Source organism: Saccopteryx bilineata, chromosome 4 (genome assembly GCF_036850765.1).
Source record: "Saccopteryx bilineata isolate mSacBil1 chromosome 4, mSacBil1_pri_phased_curated, whole genome shotgun sequence".
In the NCBI taxonomy this organism is placed as follows: Eukaryota; Metazoa; Chordata; class Mammalia; order Chiroptera; family Emballonuridae; genus Saccopteryx; species Saccopteryx bilineata.
The window spans coordinates 289271331-289282200 of NC_089493.1; the positions used below are offsets into that span (position 1 = coordinate 289271331).

The window sequence follows — 10870 nt, forward strand, 5'->3', positions numbered from 1 at the left end:
CTTCTAATTCACCCTTAGAAACGAGAGAACCCGTGAGCTCGTGCGTGGGCGGCGTCCTGCTCCTGTGACCCGCCCGGCGCCTCCGAGGCCTGGCGGCTTCGGCCTGGGGAATTTTGTTCTTGCTTTTCACGTCGTTCTCTCCCTGGAAAGTTGATTGTGAAGCCGTTGACTTCGCTGAGCCGTTCCCTTCATCAGTTCTCCCATTTCTGCACCACATTCAGGAAGGAGTTCTCAAGTCCATTTTCCAGACCGCTGACCCAGGCTTCAGCAGTCTCCGGTTGGCTTCTCACCTGACACAATTCTTCCCGTTATGCTCCTTATCATATGAGGCTAGAGGTGGATAAATGCCGTATACTGCTCAAGGTCTGTTCAAGTTAGCGGTGTGTTGGCCTGGGCTTCCCCGGACACCTCTCCCTGCTCCGGGCCTTCTGGGGTCCAGAGGAGCCGTGAACGGCCAGAAGGTGAGATGGCGCCTCGGTGCGCATGCACGCCGACCGATGGGAAGAGGTCGGGCAAGCAGGCCTGCTGCAGGGGGACTCCCTGGGCAGGTCAGCGCCCCCAGCAGGCCACCAGGCCACCCTGCTCAGTCTTGCCGGTCCCGGGGCCATGTCTGCTGGTGGTATGAGCATTTATGGAGAGAGTGTGTGGCCCACAGATCCCTCAGGGGTCGAGGTGGGTTCCAGTGCTTCTCCAGAGGCCAGCAGCTGCACAGGACAGGGCGTCCCAGGGCACGAGGGCTCTTCGGTGGAGAGTGGTGAGAAGGCAGCTGCTCAGTGTCTGTCAGCCGCCTGCGGGGCCGGCTCCGAGGGCAGGTTGTTCCCCACACGCCCTGCACCCCATTCTCCTCCCAGCACATGAGAAGAGTGTCCTGGCTGGGCCAGAGGGGGACTTCAGGAGCCACCCCTCCCCGAGGTCTGCGGGGACTGTGGGCAGAAGCTGACTGTCCTCCCTCTATCCGGCCCGCACTGCATGTTCCCTGGAGCCGAGGGGCAGCGTGTCACATTCTTAGTGCAAGAGCTGCCATGCTCTGGGTCTCCTCGGCATGAGCGGCCGTCTCAGCTGTGACCCAGGCAGGGAAGGGTCAGCAGTGCTTCCTCAGCACATGGCCCCAGACAGCGGCCCCTCAGGGGAGTGGCTTGTCCTTGTCCTGATCCCCGCTGCACAGTGGGCCCTAGCTACCCAGCTGAGCCACCGAGGGGGGTGACTCCGGGTGCAGCAGCCCAGCTGTCCACTGAGCCGTGCCAGATACAGTGTGAGGCCTTTAGCAGAAGGCGCAGAGCCACCGGGCAGCCAGACCGCGAGCAGCCAAGATCCCAGAGAGGGGGGCACAGCAGAGCAGCTGAGCTTCTGGGACATCGTCCCCGCAAGTCGCCAACACAGCTGGGAGACGGAGGAGCTGAGCAGGCCCAGAGGTCTGTGGGGATGAGAACCGGAGGTCAGACCCTCAGGAGGAGGGACGTGTGAGGGATGCTCCCGTCTCATCTGGGCGAGTCTCAGGCCCAGACCACTCACAGGGGCGTGTGAAAGGGCCAGAGCTGGAGTGGCCACAGGACGCCAGGCGCCCGCCACGGCCCCGCCACGGCCCTGCGACAGGGTCAGTCCACAGCCCCACCCTCCCCCATGATGGAAGAGGGGCTGGGGTGTGGGCACAGAGCCGCTGCAGGCTTTCAGGAGCCAGTGACGTTCCACAGATTTCAGCAAGAAGCCCATCTGCCCAGAGCATCCCAGAGGCCTGGGGACCCTGTGGGGCCAAGAGGAGCTGGCAGGAGAGACCGCCGGCCCAGAGCGGGTACAGGCTGGGCCATGTTTTCTGATTTAGGGGTTGTTAACATCACAGACAGAGAAAAATAAGAAATAATTATTCTGGGGCTCAGAGCCAAACTAGTTTTCCAAATTAATCAAGGGAGAGCTGTGAATCCATAATCTCTCCTGTCACACATCATAAAACTCCGTCGTGATCCATAAAACCGACTTGACCGATCAAAAGCCGGCCCCTCCTGCAGACTCTCATTAGCCGGCGTCTGTGACCTCGTTCGTGTTCTCCCAATTTGCCAGGACCGAGACCATCTTTAATTAAAATTCAGAAGAGGGGCTGGGGCATCAGCTGCGTTTTGCTCAGCCTTGGAGAACAGAGGTGACTGGGGCTGGGCCACACAGAGATGACATGTCCCTGCCCGCCATCCAAGGAGGATGCCCCCTCGGTGGAGGTGGGGCTGGGGCTGGGCCACACAGAGATGACACGTCCCTGCCCGCCATCCAAGGAGGATGCCCCCTCGGTGGAGGTGGGACTAGGGCTGGGCCACACGGAGATGACACGTCCCTGCCCGCCATCCAAGGAGGACGCCCCCTCAGTGGAGGTGGGGCTGGGGCTGGGCCACACAGAGATGACACGTCCCTGCCCGCCATCCAAGGAGGACGCGCCCTCGGTGGAGGTGGGGCTGGGGCTGGGCCACACAGAGATGACACGTCCCTGCCCGCCATCCAAGGAGGACGCGCCCTCGGTGGAGGTGGGGCTGGGGCTGGGCCACACAGAGATGACACGTCCCTGCCCGCCATCCAAGGAGGACGCGTCCTTGGTGGAGGTAGGGCTGGGGCTGGGCCACACAGAGATGACACGTCCCTGCCCACCATCCAAGGAGGACGCACCCTTGGTGGAGGTGGGGCAGCCCCTCCTCCCTGCATGGGTCATCTCGTGTCCTTCCGTGGCTGCTCCCTCCCTCTCTCCACGTGTTTCCACAGTAACAGCACCAGACCAGGCCATCCGCTCTCCGGATGCGTCGACACCTGGCAAGTCACCTGGGTGGTGAGACGGTGGCCCTACCTGGTCAGTGACTGTTGGCTTGTCACGGTCTTGTTGCTTTCAGAATTGTGTCCGCCCGGTTAGGTGTGCCAGTATCATTATACATTGAACTTCATAAAGTTCCCTTTTTATTCCTCTTGTTTCTGCGGTGATTTTACCACTTTCATTGTGGGTGCTGTTTATTTGCAACTTGTCATATTTTTCTCAGTCTCTTCAGAAGTGTATCGACTTGGTCACTGGCTCACTTAACAGACGCCCATGAGCATCCGGTTCTGCTCCTGTCTTTCCCTGCCTTGTGTGGGGGTCCCTGGCCTCCTGCGGCTCCCCCTCCAGCTACAGGCTCTTGGCACCTCTTTCCTGAGGCTGGAGGCAGCTCATCTCCCTGCCAACACCCTAACTGTGTCCACCGTGGGCCCACCAGTCCTCACCTCCCAGCACCCGTGACTCCAGCCCCTCCTCAGCGGGTTGTCCTGGACTCCTGGTCCTTCCGGTGGCTGCAGCGCCTCTGCTACTCCAGGAGGGCGTGGCCACCTTCCCGCTCCTCCTGGGACTTGGGACTCATTCACCTTCACACCTTTGTCTCCTCCGGGGCCTGAGAGGGGGCTGGAGAGAAGAGTTCTGAACCTCACCTCACACCACACATGGAAAACTGACTCAATTGGGTCAGAGCCCCACCTACGAACCCTTTAGATCTTTATAACCTTGGGGCAGGCAAAGATTTCTTAGACAGGACACAAAAGCACTATTGTTTTTGTCACATTTTTAAAAATTGATAACTTAGACTTTCCAAAAAAAGTAAACCTTCACCTCTTCCAAAGCTACCGTAAGGAAAATGAAAAGGCAGCCAGCGCCAGCAGGAAATGACCGCAGTATCCGTGCATCGGACACGGGACTCTTACAACCCACGGAGTCAGCTCCTTGGTTCTTCCTTTATTCTTTTTAATGGGAGGAAACTTGAACTCGCACTTCACAGTGAAGTCCTGCGAGCACAGAGTGCGACCCGCCAGGTCCCTGCCGACAGGGACAGGGAACACCGCGTACGATCAGCAAGCTTCTGCTCACTGTCCCAGACAGAGGGCGGAGGGCCTCCAGACAGGGACAGGACCCGAACACTAGTCGTCACCTCTGTGTGAATGTTCATGTAAACTTGACTCATGGTAGTCAGGACCTGGGTGCACCCACCACTCACCACAGGGCAGGTAGACACCCATGCGTGTCCCTCTGCGGGGTGTGGGACGTCCTGGGGCCTGGGAACACAGGTCTCAGAACCTGGAGCTGAGCAGGGGAACTGACACCCGGTTCTGGAACAGACAGAAACACGTGAGGTGACAGTCGTCAGTTCAGAGACTACAGGGTGGGGCGGGGGGGGGGTACCCAAATAGGCACTAGGAAACTTCCGGGGGGTAGAAGTTCTGGATTTTATGGTGATTTACACAGGGGTAAATATATATCAAAAGCCATTGCATGTACGCTAAAAATAGGTGCATTGTATTGTTCGTACCCATAAAATTGACTTAAAAAGTAAGAGTGAAGCTTGACCAGGCAGTGGCGCAGTGAATAGAGCGTCGGACTGGGATGCGGAGGACTCAGGTTCGAGACCCCAAGGTCGCCAGCTTGAGCGCGGGCTCATCTGGTCTGAGCAAAGCTCATCAGCTTGGGCCCAAGGTCGCTGGCTCGAGCAAGGGGTTACTCGGTCTGCTGAAAGCCTACAGTCAAGGCACATATGAGAAAGCAATCAATGAACAACTAAGTGCCACAACGAAAAAAAAACTGATGATTGATGCTTCTCATCTCTCTGTGTTCCTGTCTGTCTGTCCCTGTCTATCCCTCTCTCTGACTCTCTCTCTGTCTCTGTAAAAAAAAAGTAAGAGTGAAGACTTCCCACGTGGATGTCACACGGATTCTTCTTTTCTCTGTTCCTGCTGCGTCCCCAGCGCCGTTCCCACTGTGAGAATGTTTACCATGTCACATCACTCCTCTGCCTTCAGCGACCACTGTGTGTCCTGTGACCCTGCATTTTAAGCACACCGTTGGTCCCTGGTAGGCCAGGGCCTCCTGCCACTGGTCAGACCTGCTCTTCCGGGAGCCACCGCCCTCACAGGCTGGGCTTTCCAGGGGTGTGGGGTGCGTCCCACAGGCTGCATCCTAACGTGGGGGCCAGTGGGGCCTGAGGCCGCCCGCCTCCCAGCCTGTCGTTTGCTGTGGTCATTTGCAGTCCGCCTCATCGAGGAAGCTCTGTGCTCAGCAGGCCCTGTGGGTCCCTGGGTGCTTGGGGACCAGCTACCTCTGTCGGGGGCTCACGGGTGGGTGTGAGCCCAGTAGCCTCCCTCCCCTCAGGTCAAACCAGTCCCTCCCTGTTACCCACCCCCCATCTACAGGGCATAATCAGGCCGAAGGGGTTATTTTCAAGTCTCTAAGACAACTTACAAAATGTGCACTCGCTAGAAGGAACTTCCCAGAAGTTCTGGCTAGGAGGCAGCTCTGGGATGCGAGCCTCTGAGAGAGGCCGGTGTGCGGGAAATCTCCATGTTGTCAGCACCTTAGTTCTTACGGCCAGGAGCCTCCATCCCTTGGGGGGTGATTCTGAGGAAGCTTCTAAGGATTGCTGGGTTAGCATCAATGCCAGAGGGGTGACCACAAGCGTCCCGGACCCAGGGCCACCTCGCCTGCTGGCTCACCATTTCCATGGGCTTTGGGGGGCACACCGGTTTCTCGCCGGACACATTTGGGCTTCCAGGACCTTGCGTCTTTCAGGCTCACCCTGGCCCCTGCGCCGGAAGCAGCTGGGGCAGCTCGAGGCCTCTGCGGAGGGGCAGTGTCTGGCCTCTCAGCGGCCCAGCAGACAGCCCTGGCCAGGCCCTGGCCTTGTAGCTGCTGGGAAGGCACAGGAAGCTGTGCTCTATTTAAGCAGCATCCGGGGCAGCCCAGTACACGTGGGCCAGCAGGAACCTGCCACCCTCATCCCAGCGGGTGCCGTGGCCCAGGGACATCCTTGGTCATGGTCACTAGGGTGTGGAGGACAGGGCAGAAGACAGACAGGTGAGTGCACCACTGTCTTCCCCAACCCTGACAGGGCGAGCAGCGGGACCCTGTCCACCTCCCACACTACCCAGGCATGGTTCTCAACGTCAGGGGCCATGGGACCCAGATGCCCCCACTTCTGGTGGGATAGCCCCCTCCCTGGGGAGGGACACACACTACAGGGTCTTACTTTGGTCCTGTACTGATTAATAATCACCATAACAACTGTCACAAACACAAACCACAGCATCAAACAATACAACCTTGTTATCGCACAGTACTAAAGGTCAGAAATCCGGGTGGCCTTGGCTACGGCCTCAGCTCAAGTCTCAGAGGCTTCTGCAAGGCGTCAGCAGGCTGGGCCCTCACTGGAGGCTCTGAGAAGAATCTGCCTTCAAGATCACTCAGGGCATGGACATTTTTTTTTTTTATTGATTTTTAGAGAGTGGAGAGAAGAGGGGGAGGAGAGGGGAGAAGCGGGAAGCATCTGCTCATGAGAGTTGCTCCCTGTATGTGCCTTGACCGGGCAAGCCCAGGGCTTTGAACCTGTGACCTCAGTGTTCCAGGTCGACGTTTTAGCCACTGCGCCCCCTCAGGTCAGGCAGGGTATGTCCATTCTTAAGGCAGAGGTCGGGGAAGGCCAGGTGCAGCCTACGAGGAAAGCAGGGCCTGGACCATGGCCTCCGGCCCCCCACCCCCGGCCCCCCGGGAACCAGCACAGGCATCCACGGGCACTTCTGAGAAGAAACTGGAACCCCTGTGCCCCAGCACCTCTGGGTGTGGAGTCTGGGAGTCGCTGCTGAGTTGCGGGTTCGGGGGGTTGGGTGGAACATAGGTGGCGAGAGGGGACAGCCAGGCTGCCACTGCACAGGCACATCAAGCCCAGGTTTGGGGCAGGACAGCCATCCTTGGTCTCCACTCGCCTGGGGCTGAGGCACCACTCTGTCCCTCAGGTGGTTCTCATTGTCAGCGGCAACCTGAGCTTCCTGAACTGGCTGACCATCGTGCCCAGTATCGCCTGCTTCGATGACGCCACCGTGGGGCTCTTATTTCCCTCTGGGCCTGGCAGCCTCAAGGACCAAGTCCTAAAGCTGCAGAAGGAGGAAGCCCAGGAGGAGGCCTGGCCTACGCTGACCCACGGTGGGTGAACACCTGGGGACACGGACAGAAGACCTGTATTCCCAGATCCAGGATAGCCGGTCCCTAGAGGTGCTGGCCCTTTCTTATTGACAGCCAGGCCCACCCCATGAGGGCCGTTGTCACGACTCAGTTTCCACACCAGCTTCCGAAGGTGTCTTGGCTGGAGGCTGTGGAGGCTGTGGAGGCTGTGGAGGCTGTGGGCAGAGGCCCGTTTCCAGACTCCCAGGCGGGGCCCACGGCACTGCCCTCAGCTTCTGTGAGCCCAGAGAAGCTGGACAGAGGCCAGGGTCCGGGGGGGGGCGGCCAGCTGAGGGGTGGGGGTGGCCTCAGCTCCTCCCAATGGCTGGGGCCTGGGCCTGGGGGGCAGAAGCTTAACCACGTCTCTCTCTCCAGGCCTCGGCCGCATGGTGCGGCAGGCAGTCAACCTGGCACTGGGCATCCTGGTCGCCTGGCTCAGCCTCCCTGTGGTCCTCAACCTGCTGAGCTCCAAGCAGCTCATGAACAGCTCCTTCAACCCCCTCAGAATCGTCAACACATACGGAGCCTTTGGAAGGTACCATGTATGCGTGGGGGTTCCCGTCTCGGCCGCCTCTCTGACCTGGGTGTGGTCTCTCCCTGTCCACCACGTGGGGGACCCCTATCCGAGGGGACCCAGCCCCGAGCAGCCACGTGGGCAATCCTGGTCCAGGGCGGGGTCTGCCCTCCCTCCCCTGGGGCCAGTCCTCTCCCGGGACTGCCCACCCACACCCACAGCCATGGCGGCAGCCTCGCCCGGTCTGCTCAGGGCAGGGACCGGCGTGGAGGGGCACAGCCACCACCTGCCACTGCCCCCAGCCTGGCCCCCCTGACCCGACCTCCCCAACAGCATCACCAGGGAGCGGGGTGGAGGGGCACAGCCACCACCTGCCACTGCCCCGAGCCTGGCCCGCCTGACCCGACCTCCCCAACAGCATCACCAGGGAGCAGGGTGGAGGGGCACAGCCACCACCTGCCACTGCCCCGAGCCTGGCCCGCCTGACCCGACCTCCCCAACAGCATCACCAGGGAGCGGGGTGGAGGGGCACAGCCACCACCTGCCACTGCCCCTGCCTGGCCCGCCTGACCCGACCTCCCCAACAGCATCACCAGGGAGCGGGGTGGAGGGGCACAGCCACCACCTGCCACTGCCCCGAGCCTGGCCCGCCTGACCCGACCTCCCCAACAGCATCACCAGGGAGTGGGGTGGAGGGGCACAGCCACCACCTGCCACTGCCCCTGCCTGGCCCGCCTGACCCGACCTCCCCAACAGCATCACCAGGGAGCGGGGTGGAGGGGCACAGCCACCACCTGCCACTGCCCCTGCCTGGCCCGCCTGACCCGACCTCCCCAACAGCATCACCAGGGAGCGCACCGAGATCGTCCTGCAGGGCACAGCCAGCGCCAACGCCAGCGCCCCGGATGCCGTGTGGGAGGACTACGAGTTCAAGTGCAAGCCAGGCGGCCTGCGGAGGCGGCCCTGCCTCATCTCGCCCTACCACTACCGCCTCGACTGGCTCATGTGGTTCGCAGCCTTCCAGGTGGGGCCCCGTCCTCCCCCGCCGACCCCGGACACCCAGGTGCTTCCAGTAGACACAGGCTCCAGTCACCACAATGTCCCTAAGGCTGGGGCACCCTCAGCAGGGACACCTGAGGCCTCAGAACATCCGCTACAGGGCTGGTGGGGGAGGCGGGTAGGGTGAGGTCAGACTCCACAGGAAACGGCGTCGGCCACACAGCACTCACTGTGGGCACCCAGGCAGCCCCCACCCTGACCCGCCTCACACGACCACCACCGCCACCACCACCAGGGCCCGTGAGGACACAGGCGGTTGGGCTAATGCCTCCCAGTGTCAGGGTGTCAACGTGGGGCAGCTTCATATGCACACAGTCCCAGCCCTCAAAGCAGAACTCGCTTCACTGCTCAGCCACTGAGGAACGGGCCAGGACACGCCACCCGAGACCCGGGCCCTGGGTCTGCGTCCGGGCAGTAGCGCATGGCAACACCCTCCCGGAGGCTGGGGCTTCCTAATTGAGCAGCCTGGCTCCGCAGGGGTCCAAGGCCAGGCTTCCCTCCGGTCCCTCCCTGTGCTCCACGGCACACACAGGCTCTGCCTCTGGGCAGCAGCGGTCCCCTGCCCCCTGGCATGGGTCCACAGGGCCCCCCTCAGACACCCTGCACAAGGCCACGTGCCACAGCCAGCTTCTCAGAGCACTTCCACTGGAAATGACAAGACAGGCCTGGCCGATGCCGGGGCAGCCAACGTCCACAGAGCGTTAGCTCAGGCCAGGGAGAGCCTGGGCGTGCCGCATCTCCCACTGACCCATCTCACCCATGGTGACAGCCTCGGGAAGGCTCTGCCACTTGCCTGAGAGCCAAGGGCATCCAGGTGACAAAGCCAAGAAGTGAGCTGGCACGGCCAGGCCCTATGCCTGTTGCATCCAAGTCACCCAAGGACAGGACAGTAGGGTGGGGGACCCCGCACACTAATGAACGATCCAGACATCTGGCCAGAGGAAGAGGTGGAAGCGGGCAGACCCTCTGGAGGAGGGAATCCTCAACCAAAGCCATGGGGCCTGGGCCTTGAGGGCAGCCTACTGACCACATTTCTGTCAAACGCACCCAGGACCACAGACTGATGCAGGGAGTGACAGGCAAGGCCCGGGGGGGGGGGGGGGGGCAGAGAGCACACCCCCACAGTTCTTGCCCACAGCAGGGTTCAGGCCGGAGTGCTCGTCCTGAGGGTGCCCAGGGGCAACAGCCCAGGCAACCCTCCTCTTGCCCCCAGACCTACGAGCAGCACGAGTGGGTCATCCACCTGGCAGGCAAGCTCCTAGCCAACGACGCCGAGGCTCTGTCCCTGCTGGACCTTAACCCCTTTGCGGAGAGGGACCCTCCCAGGTGAGACATTTCCCCCAGGCGGGACCCTCATCCACCGTGGCCTGAGCTGCCTCTCAGGGCTGCGCCCCCAGAGGCAGAATGTGCTCTCGGGGCCAGGCCCCACCCTCTGGAAACGTGCGGGGTGCGAAGGTCCTCGGCGAGCCCCTTTTCCCCCCGGCCCGCGCACCGGCCGAGAGGACACGGGCTTCTGGGGAGGGGTGGGCCTCCTAGAGCAAGTCCTGTGCTCCTGGCCTGGGGCACCTGGCGGCGGCCCCGAGCACTGAGCCTTCTTCAAGGCTAGGGTCTCGTTTTCCAGAGCCCTGCCTGCCCCACGTCATCTGGTCCAGGGCCTGGTTGTGATGCAGACTCCTCGTGGGCCGCTCTGGCTTCCTTGAGCAGCCTCTCCCCCCAGGGAGTGCCGTGACAGACACACGGCCCCTCCTGGAGTGTACACCTGGGTCCCTGAGCCCTGGGGCCCCCTGAGAAGCCGGGTCTCCACAGGCAGAGGCTGACGCCAGCCCCCCCTGCAGGTGGGTCAGGGGAGAACACTACAGGTACAAGTTCAGCCGCCCTGGGGGCCTGCACGCAGCCGATGGCAAGTGGTGGATCCGGAAGAGGCTGGGCCCCTACTTCCCTCCGCTCAGCCTCCGGGACCTGAGGGGCTACTTTAGGTCACGGGAGTGGCCACACCCAGGACCGACACAGAGGGACCCAGCGCCTGTGCACTGAGAAATAAAGTGGGGAGACATTGCACCCCAGCACTGCTACCTGCACCCAGATGTCCAGGAAAGCAGACCGGGGTGGAGGGTGGCGTTGGGGGTCTGCTGGGGTCCCGGGGGCATCTGTGCTTTCCTCATCTCCCACAACGGGTCCCCAAGCGACTCAGAAAGCTCCCTGCCTCACCCCACCCTTGGTCATCTCCCTTGTCACCAGTCCCCCAGACACCAGAGTCCCAAGGGAGCTCTGGCCAATCCGGGAACATCAGCACCCACTACACGGAGCCTCCGTTCCTC

General features: G+C 61.7%; 1 protein-coding gene across 2 annotated transcripts in view; it reads left to right on the plus strand.

The window, feature by feature from the left end:
- LMF1 (lipase maturation factor 1) overlaps positions 1-10610 on the plus strand; it is a 108927-nt gene extending 98317 nt beyond the window's left edge. For both annotated transcript variants that reach the window (XM_066275376.1, XM_066275377.1), the window contains 5 exons: positions 6775-6961; positions 7355-7514; positions 8334-8517; positions 9766-9878; positions 10388-10610. In XM_066275376.1, coding sequence (XP_066131473.1) covers positions 6775-6961; positions 7355-7514; positions 8334-8517; positions 9766-9878; positions 10388-10586 — 843 coding nt within the window. In that variant the 3' untranslated portion in view covers positions 10587-10610. The remainder of the gene's footprint in view (positions 1-6774; positions 6962-7354; positions 7515-8333; positions 8518-9765; positions 9879-10387) is intronic.
- Positions 10611-10870: the final 260 nt, after the last annotated feature.